Below are 18,023 nucleotides of genomic sequence, written 5' to 3' on the forward strand. Positions count from 1 at the left end.
TACCCTGTCAACCTACCCTTGCAAGAATTCTTTGAACATCAATGCCTAAGTAGGAAAAATGTATGCATTAGCATCACTAAGCACACTATTTTTTATACTTTAACATAAAACAGAAATTAGATGCAAAAACTGATTCAGTGTAACAAGTAAGGGTTCACAGCTGAATGGGAAAGATAAATCAGTAAATAAGTGTCCTAAAGCAACATTAAACTCTGCCAAATTTCACTGTGCATAAGGTAACAAAAAAAGTTTTCACAAATGATAAATGTGTACAGTGTGACACATCCAAATCTGATGGCCCTGCCYGCAGCTGCAGGTACAAATTCAGTCTGAACGACTCATCCCTCATAAGCAGGGAAAACAACGCATCCGCAAACCTCAAAGCCTAAGATAGATCATGGTTATTTACACTTACCAGGAATGCTTGACTAATACTGCTCTTATTATAGGTACAAATGGAACCCACAACGAGGAGCAACTGTTTAACAATAATTTCCTGATGCCTGAATTACACATATTGGAGTTGTTTAAAAGGCTCTGAGGAGTTCAATTTATATTTGGAAATGTGTATGTCTAGCCACTGGGATGAGAATAGCATGCATTTTACAGCTGTTAATAGAAGTTTCATTTGGACAATTGATCAATACAAAGTTTAAATAATCATAGTTTCTTACAACTTTGCTAARTTGTGAACAAGTGTCATTTACTACAGAGGCAGCTTGAACGGGTAGAAACTGGTCTTCAGCAGCAAACAATTGCAATATCTCATTCATCAGAGAACCTGGAAGTGTGAGCTGGAATTTCAATCAGTGAGCAAAATTTATTACCAATTTAAGTCACTTGGGTCAAAAATAACACTTCTCTTCAACTCTACAGTAGTTAATTCTAGCAACTCATTTCAGATTTCAGTATCTGAAACTACCAAGAGCCTGGCTAATATATAAATAAAACAATCACTATATCTGCTAATGTAGCAGTATAAATCGGGGGGGGGGGGGGGGGGGGGCGTTCTGTTTTGTTTTCGTAACTATTAGGACACACTGCTTTAAAGAGCCCAAGGAGGTTTATTTTATTTTATTTTTGAAAATTGCTAATACTTCTGAAGTTGTCTTTTCCTTGCAGAGGCATGCTAAAAACAAAGCGTCTTTTTATTGCAAAAAAAAACCCCCAGCACTTGCATTGTCTCAGGCTACTGAATATATTCAGTTGCAGTTTGCTGTTATATATATAAGCCATATTTAAGATGCTTGGAGATAAAYAGACATACACTGATGTATAAATGGTTTAAAAACATGAGGGTCATCATGAGGTCAAATATCCAACTCTGGAATTCTGCTTTYTTTCAGATAAAGATACTACTCTTTTGGTCTTAATTTACTTCTATATATATTCACCAAAATATCATGTATACAAGGCATTCCCATTGCAGGAACATGGAAAATTCTCCTGTAAAGCTAAAGAAAGATTAAGTGCAACTTAGACACTTATGTATATTACACTGGAAAAATCRAAAAGAAGCAGAATGTATTTACAGATACTACTTACCCGTGTGAAGGTACCCTCAAAACTGTGAATATCCAGCTGTGGCTTCTGGGCATAAACGTAAGCATTGATTGAAAAGAGATCCTGTAAAAGAGATTAAGCTACTTASTATTACTCAAACTTGATTACTTATTCTGATGAACCTTTTAGTGGTAAAAATTCCAGTTTATTTCGCCCCCAAGTTAAAATAGTGAAATTTTTACCCAAACAACGTATAGTTCTTCCTTTCAGTGAATCTTGCTTAAAAGGAACTACAGCCAAGACCATATTCTAAATGTGCTTTCAGTTCACACACACTAAACTGTTCAACACCAACATATCAGTAACAGAATCTGACCTAACTTATTTTCCCTCAGCATTGAATTTCTAATTRCATAACCTTAAAATAGTACATTTCATATATTAATTCTTAAAAAAAAAGGTTGATTAAACAAAATTAGAAACAAATCTTTCCAAAAGCAAAGACATGACCAACACAGAATCATAGAATCACAGAATCCTTAAGGTTGGAAGGGACTTCTAGAGGTCGACCTCAAGCATGATACAAACATGATAGGGAGGAAACAAATTGATTAAAGTTCTCTCAAATGCTCATGCCGTCACTGTCCCCAACTGCAGCCAACCCACGAGAAACTCCAAGAAAAGCTGACCCTTTAGCAGGATGCCTTATATGCTTGAAGTCAGGAACAAGCTTACTCTGCCTGATAAAACTAGATATAAACAGTACTACTCCTTGGGACTACAAACGACTCCCAGACATTTCTATCCTAAAATTACAAAGAATAGAGACTTTTGGATACTACATAAAACTATGCTTAGATATGAGTGTGCTTTATACAGAGGAGAGAGCATAGCGTAAACAAGAAAAAACAAGTAGATTTTAAGATCTTCAGAGCGGCCCCTGGAAGCACAAGGGAGAACAACCTTAAAACTGAGCTATGTTTTCCCTCAATGGTTGTGCTGGGAAATTTTCCTGAAGCTTCCACCTTTCAGAAAAGCAATCCTGTTCACCCTCCGTTAACAACGTCTACGAGGGAATTTTGGCTCATCCTAAAGCAAGCATTTCCATGCTTTCCAGATGGACAGGACCAACAGCAGTTAAGAGATTTCAGCACAAGTGGGCCACTCTGTGTGGATCCTCCTTTGGAGGGGTGCAGATACTTGAAACCAAACCCAATTAACTCAAAAATCATAATGTGTGATGAAATGTAGGCGTTTACCTTCTCAACTGTACCCAACTCTGAGCTGTTTGGGTTATCTCTACCATTACTGCTGGATGAATTTTGAAGGCTGCTAATCAGGCAGGTATGTCTGGGGGAGCAGATTACAGGCTGGTAATGCTCTGTTCGTGAGAGCTAAAATGTGCCATCTTTAAAAGCTGAATTAGTTTTACAGCCTCCTTTATGGATGCATAACCACACCTTGGTTCAAATGTAGATATTTATAAAAACATGCAATTAATTTTTTGTTAATATTTTGAATATCACAGAAATCAAGTTAAAGGCACATTTATCCATTCATGTGCTAACATGCCTTAAAATATGACCCAGTTGTATCCTTTCATTAATTGYTCTATTAAAATTATGAATTTTTGATTACTAATATATTTTTTCAGATCAAATGTGCTTATTCAAATGTTTTATTTGACTTATAAAACATTTGCATATTTATAAAATATTTGTGTGACTGGCTTAAATGTAGCTCTGTACAGACAACCTATTTTGTATTTTAGCTTATATTTTTATTCTGTAGACTACAAGTGTCTCATATTTCATCCAAGAACACAAAGTTTTTCACATGCCTTATAAAACATGAATCAAGCCTGAATACTAACTCTCACAGATTATCTTTATCTTAAACCATTAGTCATTTATTGTAGTCTCTCACATGAAGTTTCATTCACTGCATCCTTGTTCTTCCAATCTGCTTTTCATCGGCTTCACAAGAAATAATTCATATGAAACTAATACACATGTGGTGTCTTATATCTTCATCATTCACTTCTTTCCAATCTGTTATCACCTACAATTTAGCTAATCCATGGCTATTATGTGCTTTATTATGCAAAGAAAAATAAGAGTCTCTTAGTAGTGGGTAGTACAGCAGGAAACTAATACCACACACATACTCATACATACAATAAAAACTGTTAGTGAAATACGTCAAACCAAAACTCTCTTTCCAAAGAATGCCTTAGTGGGAAACAAAGTTAGAATAAAGGGTAGCGAGAAGATTCATCTTTTTAAATATACTGGCATGTATTGCACTATATTCTCCTTCTTCCTAATCTGTCTTTACGTATTTGCTTCTATTGTGAGATGCTCTCTCCTTTGTTACATTTCAAATRTAACCATTTTTATAACAGCAATATTTTTAACAGCAGTATTTCATATTTCTGTTTTCAATTTAATATTCTAGTTCTTTTTTATTTCTAAACACCTTAACTTCTCTTATTTTCCTTCAAACAAAAAAAATTAAAAAGGAGATATTTTAAACTGACTCTTTTTTCTTTCCAGAGAATGCAGATCTTCACATTCTCTATATTATTAAAAAAAAAAAAACTAGAAATAGCACAGTATTTCAAATCCAGTCGTCAGCCCCTTTAGAAATGAAAAGTATTTCTCTCAGAGCACACGTTACTATGTTCTGAGAGAAATTCAGGTTATAGTTCAGCATCATTTCATTCATAGCAAACAGAAAGAAATGTGATACAAGCACATTTCATTGCACTTAAGCTCAGAAGCTTTCTGAAGTACCTCTTAATTACGGATGGAAATTGCTACACTTCAATTTTTACCTGTTGAGGTTAATTCGCTACTTTCGTTTATATAAAAGTAGGAAAAAAGGATTAAACAAGGGAATTTAAGTTTTCTTAGGAAATATTTTTTGTTCTATTAATGAATAATGAAGTGTCCCATCTTCATAAAATTTATCTTCAGTGAATGTTCATACAATAAGCACTGAACTGCTAGTTCACTGAATCAAAGTYAAAGAATTCTAACCAGCTAATCATCCTCTTCAATGGGAATAGGCTTCTACTACTTAAAATATATTATTTAAAATAGTAGATGAGATTTGTTATTTGCAGGTGACAGGGAACAAAATGTTTGATATCCTCAAGTTTTTTTTAAAAATCATTCAGAAAAATATGTTTCACTCATTTGGAAATGAATGGAARTGGAAATCTGGGAAATGACTTAATGATAGTACAATAATGAAAATGTTCCCTTTTGCATTTCATAGTACTAATTTTAAAAAAAAACACTCTAAAGTTATCAATAACATAGAAAAATCTTGTCTATTAGGTCAAGGGCAACATTTGTTCACCTTACTTAAAGATCATTAAAATACATTCTTAATCATAACATGTAGTTCATTACAAATAAAATTGCCTTTGGTTCAATAAAACTAATTAAATGTAAATGGTATTGTTTACTGCTGTATGGATCTTCTGATATAAATCAGCAAGTCGCTATGTATTGAAAATTACAGTGACCTCACTGCTGTGAATAAATTTACTTGATCACACGTGCTAGAGAAGAATGCCTCAGAACGGGGCATATCGTCAGAAAAAACCTGCCCCACACCTAACTATGAAACTGCAAGAAATCTAATCCGAGTGTTACAGTATTTGCTGCTCAGCCATCATTAAATGACTTGCTGAAATTTTAATTCTCTGATCACATTAAGTGGTTTAGGAAGACAACAAAATCTGTACYGATCATCTTTGGTGGTGTCATCTGTTCTTTAAGAAAAGCTCTAAAGGTCTGCGGGTTTATTTATTCCGGGTGTCACCGTGGGTAAGGTTACAAAGCCGCTCTGCTGATGTGACTGACAGCTCATGACAACACCAGATACTCGCAATCCTTCTGCCAGATAACTAAGGAAATCAAAATCAATGACAATTATGGACAGCATATTCCGTCAAAGTGATGACCAGTAGACCAAACTGTCTACTTTATGCTCCAATTACACAGACCTTTCTTTTATGTTATTAAAAATATATTTTAACCGTTGTTAAATACACGGGAAGCTGCAGCTTTTAAAACGTGCAGCAAGCAGCTGGAGGAGGCATTGTGAGGAGTCCCTGAAAGCCTGGAAAGGCACCGATGTAACCAAGTGCTGCTCCAGAGGGAAAGGCAACTGTAATAATTTGAGCCCAGGGATGTTGAGGGCAGAAGGTCTGAGCCCAGAGAAACAGCATCTCACCCCAAAGGGGCTCTCTGGGTAAAGAGAACCTATACACTGAATTGCAGGTTTAACAAATATACATTTAAACTACGAAAAGTAGCCCACTTTTACAGCCAACCGTACAAATATTAGCATTTACTCCAGCTTAAAGGCAGTACTGAATTAAAACCCAAATTTCATATATGTGAATTGGACAAAACTAACAGTACTGGTCATGTTTCTCAATGATTCTTAAAACAGGTCCACAGAATATTTTCTATTTTGCTCCATCCATTTCCTTTACCGCGGCTCGCACTCGAGACAGGGGTCAGCTCAGCCCTCCTTAGCGTGGAGGGACCTYGGGCTCCTTGGAGCTCCACGGAGGGGCCACCAGCCTCACGTTACTGCAGCTATTTTACCGAGAGCCCAGCAGGTGGCAATGAAGAATTATCACAAGAGAAAACCAGGACAGACTTCTTTTTTTTTTTTCTCTCCAAATTGTAAGACATTCGGCAATTTATTAGCTCTCGCTGCATGCACGACAAAACAGATATTAGAAAAAATTTACTAATATACTAGCTTTGGAAGTGGCAAAATCATTTGCAAGGTATTACACAGAATTGATAGAAGCAGGGACTCATCACATTAGAATGTTCAGACATTTTTGAGGTTTGTTTGCTGAAATTCCTTAAAGCAAAGTAGTTTTCATTAATTACTTGATTCAAAATAGGAAGAAAAAAAAAAAGATGACATTTAGGTAGGTATTCCTTGTCTGGAAACACCTAGGTTTCACTATTTTTGTGGCAAGCATGAAAGCATGAGACCCAACGCATCCTGGAGAGCAAATAACACAGGATTAAATGAGGATTACTTTTCTTGCAGATCCATACTTGATGAGAAGGAGTTGCCTAATTCTCCCAATCAGGCATAGAAGAAAAGGAAGCCAAAGTAGATCTCAGAGGGAAGCACAAAGCTATGTTTTCTATAGATTGCTTCTTCCCCAAATCTCCGCAAAAGTGTTTTTAAGCTTATATACAAAGAGAAGAGAAGAGAAGAGAAGAGAAGAGAAGAGAAGAGAAGAGAAGAGAAGAGAAGAGAAGAGAAGAGAAGAGAAGAGAAGAGAAGAGAAGANAGAGAAGAGAAGAGAAGAGAAGAGAAGAGAAGAGAAGAGAAGAGAAGAGAAGAGAAGAGAAGAGAAGAGAAGAGAAGAGAAGAGAAGAGAAGAGATCGAGTACCTAAGTTATGCAGGTAAGCAAAATAATCTTTGCACTTAATCTTTTCCACTACCATATCCACCAGCTTGTTTTCAAATACAAACGCTATCAAAATATATGTCACGGCCTTTCTACTCAACTTCTTCAAATTTCTYAATGAGTAAATCAAATTTCCTCTGAGTAAATCAAAGCAGATCTGGAAGTATTTTTAATATTTTTACTTGTTCAGACACCCTTATTCAAGCCTTTACCCTGCTGAACACGAGCAATATATAAATATATATATATATTATATATATATATAAATATAAATGCAATATATCAAGGCAAGGAATTCATTCAATCCCATTAATTCTTTCACAAATGAGGAATTTCATGAGAATTTTCTGACAATCTGTCCACCAGTCAGATTACCCACTTCCTCCTCACCACATCAACATACAAAACACAAAGTTTTTATAAAACATTTCCTTATCACATGGATGGGTTAAATTAGCAATAATACACACCGGCCCTCCGCTAAAGCTGTACCCTGAATACTGGTTTTCTAGGAATACATTTCAGAGCAAAGTCACTTAAGACCTAGGGCATAACTCGTCCCATAACCAAAGGGAATGAAAGAAACACAGAAGCACTTGGTTGAGCCATCTTCTTACTCTTGGCAGAGCACATGAAACATTTGGCTGGATATACACATATACAGGAAAACGGGATTCAACACACATACATATGTGGGACATGCATTTTTAACAACTTCCTGTGACGTGCAATAAATTTACATACACGCGTGCTCAAAAAATATGCATATTCAGACAACTGTTAAAAAGCTCTCCTTGCGTGAACTTGCACAATTCACCTATCCAGACCAGAAAACTTCCTGACCATAAAAGCTCTTTGTATTCCTTGTACAGATTTCAGATTCCTAACTTTAGAATGAAGTGATTGGACTTGCACTTTTGCAGCATAACACTTGCTTGAAAACACTGTAACTGTGATACACTTCAGTGAAGTACAGATTTCCATGTGAATTACAGCAAGAACCATTAAGTTATAAGATTAAAATTAAAGAATATCCAGTTTTGTCTCCTTCTCTTCTTAGTGTTGAGCCAAAATAAATATGCCTAAATTAACTTCTCACTCAGCATTCAATATAACATCTATTTCTTATTTATTGTAAAAAAGCCAAAATTGTATTAACAGGTATTCCCCCATTATAAATATATTTACAATAATTATAACAATTATATATAATAAGATATGCACATGTACACATATGGATGGAAGATATTTTAAAAGCAAAATAGATGAAAATACTTACCCCCARAGCTGGTAATCTTTGTGTACAGCTGACAGCAACCTTTAGTTTCCAGTCTGTTTCTCCATCGAGCTGGTCAGTCCGAATGAAACATGAACCTTAAAGTTATAAAAAGACATCAAACTAGTTTTTAAATTTCATAAAAATACAGTTTGGGTTAAAAAAAAGACACAGAAGTGAGAATAAATGGATTTAAAAATATGTTTAGATAAATGCCTCACATATAAGAGGATTGATACTCCAGAATGTCCACGTCTTGATTTAACATGTTCTGACAGGAATGATCTAGCTTCCATTCAATAGCTGAGTACACATTTTCTGACAAATTTAACAGTATCATTGTATTTTAAGACTGCTGCTATCTCCAATGGATCCAACTTGAGTGAAGCTCAAACGGAGTTCGTTTTCTTTCTTTTTAAAATCTGTCCACTTGTGCAATTCCATCATGTCAGAATAATTACCAAATGAAGAAATGGCTGTAACTTTTATCTTGCTGTTACTGTGAGATATCACTCACTTGCATTGGCTGTATTTTCCTGACCTTTTCTGTTGGATGCTATTCAAAGTAGTATATAGGTCCCCAACATGTTACTTTTAAAAGGAAATAATTTTAAGTTACCTGTACATCTCATGGATCTAAAGCTAAAAAAAATCCTTGTCARCACATGTACAACAACTAAGATATGATGGAAATTAAAGATAGACTCATTCAGACTGGTGGTGCCAATTTGAAAGCTTCACACACAGAAAGCTCATATCCAAGAACTATACAATTACTGTCAGCACAGAGGAATGCCTGCCTCATGTTAACTAGTTTACTGATAATGGCCACTTCTTTTAGGTAACCCTGCTTGGGCAGGTGAGTTAGACTGAAGAATGTCCAGAGGTCCCTTCCTATCTCATTCTGTGATCAGTARTTATGTACAGGTTACTAACACAAGATTCAAGGACAACAGCATTCAAAATTGCAAACCCGCCAAAACCATGTAAAAATGGTTAAAAATTCCCTATAGCTTGCAGTCCTATAAATAAATCATAATTTAAAAAGTGCAGTAACATTTTAGCAGTACTCCTTGATACTACTTGGAGCTGCAAGAGTAAAGAYGTCTTAAATATAAACAAATTAGTAACTACAGCTTCCCTTCCAGCTAAACATTTTATACACTATTGATCTGGACACAAAACCAAAAGTAGCAAAACTAGCAAATTAGATAGTCTATTTGTAAATTTTAAATCATGTGGATAGACTCATACGTATACACATGCACAATTCCTTCTGTATTTCAAAGCTAACGAAAACTAAAATGTTGTAAAAACTGAATTGAAAGAAATACTGGGGAAGACTTTTACCCATTAGAATCTTGTTACACAGAAGTAGTAGCAGTGTGGTTTATAGACAGCATATCAGAAGAGCTAAAAATGAATGCAAAAGTAAGAGATTCTTTTTTCAGGGCACAGGCTGACTTTGGTTCTGTGCTCAAGTCCAAATGAATCTACAGTCACAAGCAAAGCATGTGGAACCCCAGGTAGAGTAAAGCCTAGAAGAACCAGTGTTTTATTTCTCAGCGCCTGTGAGTTTAGCATTTCAGTGACCATCTGAAAGGACATGTTTGAGAAAGAAGCCACTTGAAGTCAAATACAATTTGTAGGCAGCAGTTTTATGTTAGAGTCTTTTGAACGAAGCTTTCATACTTTCATATGACAGCTGCTACATGTTACAACTGTTAATATTAAGGAGGTATTAAGTAAAAGAATCTTAATGTACAGGGCCTTCAGGGCACATATTTTACTATTGCTAATTTTTTTTCAAAGCTCAGAGCTGCGACAAAGCTGTACCTAAAATAAGTTCTTGAAAAGCTGATTTGAAATTCTTGACAGGATTGCTGATAGATTTTCTTCTAATAATAAAACACTGAAAAGTACTTTTTGAAAATCTACGGACATATTCAGCATTATAATTACTACTGAGGCAACCCAACAGCTCCTAGAAATGCCACAATTCCACTGCATTTTTTATCCTTGGCTTATCTTAGTCTACTTTCTGTCATACTTTCCCTATACAAGGCATTTCATGGTTCTCTTTACCCTTCCTGTCAATGCCTGCTATCATCCATCAATTTCATTTAGAATTATACTATAGATCAATGCAGTTCAAGACCAGTGTGGCTCCTGTGAAGGGTTGACTGCACATATATTCATTTAATAGAGCTCACACTATGACATGTATTGGCCAGCTGCATTTCCTCTCCACTTCAGCAGTTAATTTCATCAATAACTTATCTCATAGCCTGTTTCCCTTTTATCCAGAAAAAGCGACTGCTTTGTGCCCAGTCAGCTTTCAATAGTGATCACAACAGCAGAACTGAAGCAACATCCCCCTCACTTTCAAACACTTCACCAGATTTAACTAAGTAACCTTACRTATATGGTAAGATACTGATTTTTTCACTTCGCCGACATATCAATAAGACTGATGTGATCAGAAACAAGTTATGCATTAAACTAACTCTTTCCCTAAGCCCTGCACTTCAGAAGCAAATATTTCCCACCATGTGGGTCCCACGTACTTCACCTTTTAAGACTATTTGAGTCAGCAGTAGATAAAACCTCTAAATCCCCAAAAAAGGTATTTGAACAGAATATGTTTTAGATCAATGTTTAAAACACATTAAAAAACATTTCCAGCACAAATACGACTATTCAAAAACCACACTTACACAAGTCTCAAAAAATGCTATTCACTTGGTATTCAGCAATAAAGAGTTGAATAAAGTTTTACTCTTTGAAGTATTTAAAATGCATGCTGCTTAAATGAAAGTATTTAATGAAGTACTTAAATATTTAACAAAGAATTGTTGCTTACATCAAATTAATAAAACTCCAGACTGAGCACTGATTTTTTTCCCCTCAGGGTTAACTATATTCTGCAATTTTTTTTTTCCATAGGGTCTACAATAAAGGTAAAAGAAGATCTCCAGGTATTTCATTTTATATAAGAAAGCACAGATTATCACTTCCTAGGCAAAATACAATCCCCCAAGATTAGCACACAAAGTTGGATACAGTGARTATCTCAAACATTTCTGCCTGTATAGTGAAAATATTGTAGTCAGACGAATTATGGTTTAAAGGTTGATCTAAACCAATTACACCAGGTTTAAGAAGTTCAATCATTTAAATAAAGTGGTTCAAACTTCATGAGAACAAATTGAAATGAATTTACAACTACCTAATACTCATTTAGTTTAATCAATTGAAGCCAGGTGTAAATCAATTCAGAGTTTGATCATGCAAGGTGCTGTACCAATCCAACTAAACTGATTTTTAAAACCATTTCAGCTGCAATCTGTATGCACAGCTACAAGCTTTAAAATCGAGGATATACTGTCATTTATAAACAGATCTCTTGCTTGTGTACGAAGCAAGAAAATATCTTATTGTTAATAATAAAATCATTTCCTTTTCAATATTCTCATCACTACTACATATGTTAACCAAATAAATAAATATTCAGAAATAGGTTTATCAGCTTTCTTAGTGAAACATATATTAAAATATGCTACAGGACATGTACGCTGTATCYACAAATCTATCTATATCACAACAAAGTTGTACTGAAATCTTTTATTACTTTGACTTTATCAAAAGCATTCTCCCTCTAGAAGGTTTTCTTAACCTAGGAACTTACGAAATTTCTTTTTACAACTGCTAGTGRAATAGGCTTTTACTTCTGTACTTCTTACAATAATAGTGTTAATCCTAACTGTAGTTTCATTGCTTAATGTTTGTGATACCACATAAAAGGACACCTGCTTATTTACAGTGAATTCATTGATCTTAAGGCCTTTCTTGAATTATTTATTTACAAAAACAGATTACTTGGAATTTTCTACAGATTCATTTAACTATAAATAAATATAAATACTATTCAGATTTAAAACTAAAATATTAACATTTGAAAGACATATAATTACACCTAAAACCGCAGTTAAACAAATGTGCCTTGATGCAGATTTTCAACAGATGCATGCTGAAAATATAGCAATTTTAATGGCCATTTTTACATGTGAATGGGATATGGAACACAATGCAGATTTTCCATAATTTTTAAGGAGTTTTTAAAAAAATCATAAAATCTTATTTGTTAGTTTAGGGCCACCATACAGGTGGCAAAGATTTGTCAAACAAAGGCACCGTGCTCAATGCAGAGTTGGCAGAATCTTACTTTGTGTACGTCTATGTAGATTGAAGATTTCATTCAAAAACATGCACTTAGGACATGAGATGTCAAATGGGTCTGGATATAGCTCATAGTTACTGCACATATGTATGGCCTGTTGATTTTCTTGTGGGCATGCTTACCTCTAGAAACCCTGAAGAAAAAGGCCCTTCACAAAATTTTTCAAACTAAAGACACATGGTAGTTGGAAAAGRTTGTTCATATTTTAGCCTGAAACTTAAATCAATTATAATTATAAAGTTTCCTTCACGTAAAGTTGTTCACTAACATCAAGTAGCCAAATCTTGCATTTATTTTACCAACAAAATTTCTATCAATATTGTAAGCATTATTTTCTTTAAAAGTATATCGATTTAACTGAAAAACTATAGTATACTAAACCTTTGCTCAAAATCGGAAGTACAAAATCCTACCGGCTATACAAGACCTCCTGTTCTCTTATTAACCTGGAGAATAACAATGTTGAATAATCCAAGATGGGGTAATTAAACCCAAGTATCTCCAAATGCCTGCATCAGTCATGGGAAATCCCTGCAGATCAGATTCTGAAAACATCACGGAAAAGTTTATCTAAACCAGCACAGTCTCACCATGCACCTGCCAACCAGGCAGTCTCACCATGTTCCCTGCTTACAAAGTCTATTGTTTGGGTTTKTTTTTTTTTTTTTAAATAACATAACAAAAGGGGAAGCATGCGAAATCTTACAGCAYGTGATTTCCAGTGCTAGTCAGTCTTTTATCTACTAAAAAATGTGAGAAATTAAAATGTTTTTCTTGCTGTAAAAAGAAAACTTAAACATTTAAGAAACTATCCAATGTTATACTGCATTAGAGGCAAAAATCAAAACACTCTGTAGTTAACTGCATATAATGCATTTAACAGATACGTGGAAACATGCATATTTTGCAAGATCTCATGCTTCGGCGTTGAAAAGATATTTCTGAATTACATTTATTTTRTTTAATTGACAAAAATTCATGTCAGTCATAACTTGGACAGTGTTAAATCATTATAGCCAGGGTTCCTTGCACAATAAAGAAATCTAAAGTAAATAAAATTACATTCACCTTCTCTCTCTAGAGTTGTATCCAATAAATTTTTTACAAATGAGAACAGCAACAACGAATGCCTTTTAAGCCATGGCAAAACTGAATTATTAAATCTGTCTGCCTATATCCCATTACAGCCTACTTATGAATACTTGATTTTATTTTGTATAATTGACAACAGTTGTCAGGAAAGGCAGGTTTTAACGGCAATCAAATTAAGATCAACTGGTGTAAGTGTCACTGTGAAGAGCCTGTGTCAAGCGTTGATGAATTAACTGATGGGTCACTGTGAAATAGGGCACGTGGAACTGTCATAAATGGCTATGAATTATCTTGTAATATTACCATATCCTTCCTGGCATGAGTCAGTATCCAAAAGCACTGAAAGAGATGGGTTACTAGAACATATGCAACAAAGGAAAAATGGATATCAGCTTTGCATTTCTAACATCAGATCATTTACCAACAACTTAATTTTTAAATCATTTATATGATTTAAATGAGTATGTGCATGAAAATTTTAAACTGATGACAACACAAATAGCAGCACCAAGATGATGTGTTTGAGTCGAGTTACATTTACCACTATAGGAGGTAATTTTCCATTATGATAGCTGCTGTGGGGGATAGGAAGAAGCAAAAACATCTGAATCATCCTGAGTATTTAAGCTATGTGGCCATCACTTACGCTGTAAGCGAAAAAATGTAGTGGCATTTATATAAGATGGATGAAATTCATTTTAATGCATTTATTTCTCTTAGTACCAGTGAAAGAACTGTGCTCACTTGAGATATTTGATCTGAATCACGAAACCCATGAAGTAATTGATTAATTGGAACTTAAGCCATCAGTCATTGGATCCATCAACAGATTCATTTACATTCTAAACAATCAGCTGATGGTCTTATAGGATACCATGTTTAATACACAGTCAATATGATACCAAACTCATCACAATTCCTTATTGACAAGCACACAGATGCTTTTAATCCAAACTTGATCGCATTGCATATACTTTTGGATTGCTATATTGATTCATTTTAAGATTTTAGTTTTATTTATTTTTTTTTAATGTTAGAGAATTTTTGCAAATGCAACAAACAAAGCTCCAGGTTGCCAAAAAAAATCTACATTCAATCACACTCTCAAATTTTTGCTTGTTGATTCATACAATTTTTAGATATACATGAATATACTAATCAAGAAAAAAAAATACAAAAGAAATCAAAAAAGATCAAAACGGAATCAACTTACAAAATGGTATTAACTAACACCCCCTTTCTATTTAACAGGTTTTGATGTTCCATTCTGCTCCATTACTCTTCTGATATACACTAATTCTTCTTCTGGAGAAAGAGAGTGATACAGGCAAAAATCTGATTTATCTGCACTTTTATGTGGAGCATACAACTTCATTTTGCATAAAAAACACACCTAAACAGCTTGATGACTAAGGTAGTCACATCTGCCACAGAAAATGCTTAAAAGATTGAACAAGTTCTGGCTTCACTGTTTCAGACCAATGAGAAAGAAAAGCAGGCCAGAAAACAGTATTATCATGGTATGAAAACTGCTAAAATAGTTGACAGGTATCAGGTAACCTGCACAGAACTGACAAAATATATTTCACTGGTATTAGACTCTGCTTGTGTCTGCTTAATAGGCTGCTACTTTTGTTGTCCTTAGCATTTAGAACTGCAATAACCTACAGCGAGTCTATCCCACAAGTGATCCAAGCAGGCCATCAGATTAATTTCAAGAATACTATCAGTCTTCCCGTTCATTTCAAAAGCAGCTTTATTTTCATCTTGAATATACTGGTTATATGCTACACATGCTAGTGACAGATGCATGTTTCTTACAAGTAGTAGATGGCACATCTTCCTTTTTGCAAATCAAGAATGAAATTATTCTTCGAGAGTTGTAGCAWAGTAGAAAAAATCCTCACTGGGTGACTCACACTGGCAATCTAATTTCATTGAAACTACAGACGACTGATAAAAATATTTGGTACTTTTAGACAGGTAAGATGGATTTAACATTTTGCAGCCAAAGATGTTAAAGTCAATTCTTTAAAATGGAAGTGGCTCAACTGCAAGACACTGAGCATCATCCACACAGCACAACAATCCAACATGAACATTATTACACATCTTGGATGTGTTCTTGGACGCAGCCCTGTGCCACGTGCTCTAGGTGACCCTGCGTGAGCAGGGGGGTTGGRCTCGATGACCTCTGAGGTCCCTTCCAACCTTCGGCATTCTATGATTCTATGATCTRCTTTTCCATAACTGATCTGCATTTTGCTATATTATCATTACTTTACCAGAATAATGATTCTAGGAAATGCAGAGCTTTCATTTGGTRCTGAGTTGGCTCTCACAAGAAAATATCCCCATTTATTACTGAGAGATTGGTTTTTATTCAAAATGTATTACGAAAATTACTTTAAGTGCAAGTATTGCATATTTTAAGTGCAAGTACTGCATGTTTACCTAATGACTCAAGAGGATGTTTTCTCCCAATGTACAGCAAAACTTGCAGTAGTTATATTATTAAGGACAATCGATCACTAAGTTGCAACCATCATAACAGAAATACAGCCTGGAATTTAGACTTTAAACTTGCATTCTTTCTTCTTTGGCTTACCTAATTTTCAGTAAAAATTCAGTTCAGTTACCTCTTWGTCAGTAAAATTGTGCAATGTACTAGTGAAACCTGTGTCCAAGGAACTGAGTGGTTTCAAGACCTCCTTCACAATGTGGAAAGATGGAAGATTTGGCAAGCTGTATATTCTGATCCCAGTGCAAAGCATGGAATGACAGTGATACAAGTACAAGTTCACAACATATTTTAGGAAAAAAGATTAACTAGTCTTCCTGATTCATGAGCTCTGATAGGACAGCAGAACTATTTCTCTCCATCAGACTTCCTAAACAATTTACATATTCCTAAGGACTGATAATATAAATATATTGCTTTACACATCCCCACACCCACCCTTTTAGGCAGAGCACTTGCATTGAAGCCTAAATGAGAAGGAAGAGCTTACAAGTAATCAGAGTAATCAAGTAAAACAAAAGTGGATACATATTAGATTCCACTGAAATTGCATGCAGTTGTCGAGATTTTAGCTGAAGTAATCAACTTGGAAATTCTGCTAGAACAATATCTCCAAACACCAACCACCAGGTGAGGTAGGTGTTTGGAGAGGGGCCGGGTGCAGACAGTGGACAATGTGAAGAAGCAAGAGAAACATTCACGGAGTTTGATGATTGTGTTTGAGAATTCAATTTTTTCCAATGCTTTCCTCAATGAAAAGACAGTAAAAGGCGATGGGAAGTTACCCTTGAACATTTAGAAGGATGAAGATTCGCCTTTAAACTCCTTCACCATCCAGAATCAGTTCTGAAAACTGTTTCCTAGACGTGCTAAATTTCACTAGAATTTTACCTTTTATTTGGCAGTGATACAGCTTTAATGAGATAACGCAGAAACATTAACTCAAAACCGTGGCTCAAGTACACTCAATACAGTTTTTATCACCCACATACACAGAAATGATGCAACTCTAGAGTCAACATCTGCTTGGGATTTCTACATGTCCCGACKGCTACCCTAGTCAAGTGGCCTAATTCCCAGAATTCTGGGACTGCACTTCCCTGGAGGTGGGCACAGGCCAGTATCTGCCTGAAATATTTTAGAGTCTCCTTACCACACAGAGCAGACTTTTTTTTTTAAAACTCTCCTCTGTTTTGTTATTAATATTTTGTTTTAAATACATAAATGGAAAAAAACCATTCATCTGTTATTGCTGATTTCAAATCTAATGAAGTGTGCACATTATCCAAGGTAACATATATAGAAAAATATTAAGAAATTGAATACATAATGATATCTTTTAATAATATTCTACTGGGCGATGTTACATTAATATACCTTTTGAGCAACATCACTATGAGAATTAATTAACCACCACAACTTCCTTCTACCTCGTTACCAACACCAAAATATTAGGTACAAGTTCATGTTATCTGACCATATCTTAAAACAGTAGCTCTTCACATAAAATCAATACTACTTAAGTGTTTAAAATGRCTATGAAAACATTTGAAGCCAGAGTTAGAACGAATGATAAAAACAGAACTGAAATATAAAAACACATTAAAGTAGTTTGGACAGATTGTTGGCAGCTACTCATGCCCTGAAGATAAACTTTTATCTGGCCGTATGTGCAAAACTTAGCTCCATCATTTGTCACTTTCTGTAGCAATAAATTTTCAAAGCATTTTAGTTCCCAGATAGGTAGTTTTTATAGTGCATGTTTTCTAAACATAATAGAAAATTCCAGAATTTGTGATAAACACATCTCTTCCAATCTTCTTACTCTACGATAGTTGATTCTATACAGAAACAAAGACTGACATATAAATTGCACAAAGAAATTCCAACCTGACATTTTCCCCTTCCTRTTTCTTTTTCAGGTATCTA

The 18,023-nt window shown here is 34.8% G+C and overlaps 1 protein-coding gene across 2 annotated transcripts in view; it reads right to left on the bottom strand.

Annotated features, from left to right (window-relative positions):
• Nucleotides 1–18,023, bottom strand: part of ATP9B (ATPase phospholipid transporting 9B (putative)) — a 140,180-nt gene that overhangs the window by 80,012 nt on the left and 42,145 nt on the right. For both annotated transcript variants that reach the window (XM_026034875.1, XM_026034874.1), the window contains exons 8-9: nucleotides 8,245–8,339; nucleotides 1,546–1,626 (exon numbers count right to left, since the gene is read on the bottom strand). In XM_026034875.1, coding sequence (XP_025890660.1) covers nucleotides 1,546–1,626; nucleotides 8,245–8,339 — 176 coding nt within the window. The remainder of the gene's footprint in view (nucleotides 1–1,545; nucleotides 1,627–8,244; nucleotides 8,340–18,023) is intronic.

Source organism: Nothoprocta perdicaria, unplaced genomic scaffold, assembly GCF_003342845.1.
Source record: "Nothoprocta perdicaria isolate Ctin4 unplaced genomic scaffold, notPer1 scaffold_151, whole genome shotgun sequence".
In the NCBI taxonomy this organism is placed as follows: Eukaryota; Metazoa; Chordata; class Aves; order Tinamiformes; family Tinamidae; genus Nothoprocta; species Nothoprocta perdicaria.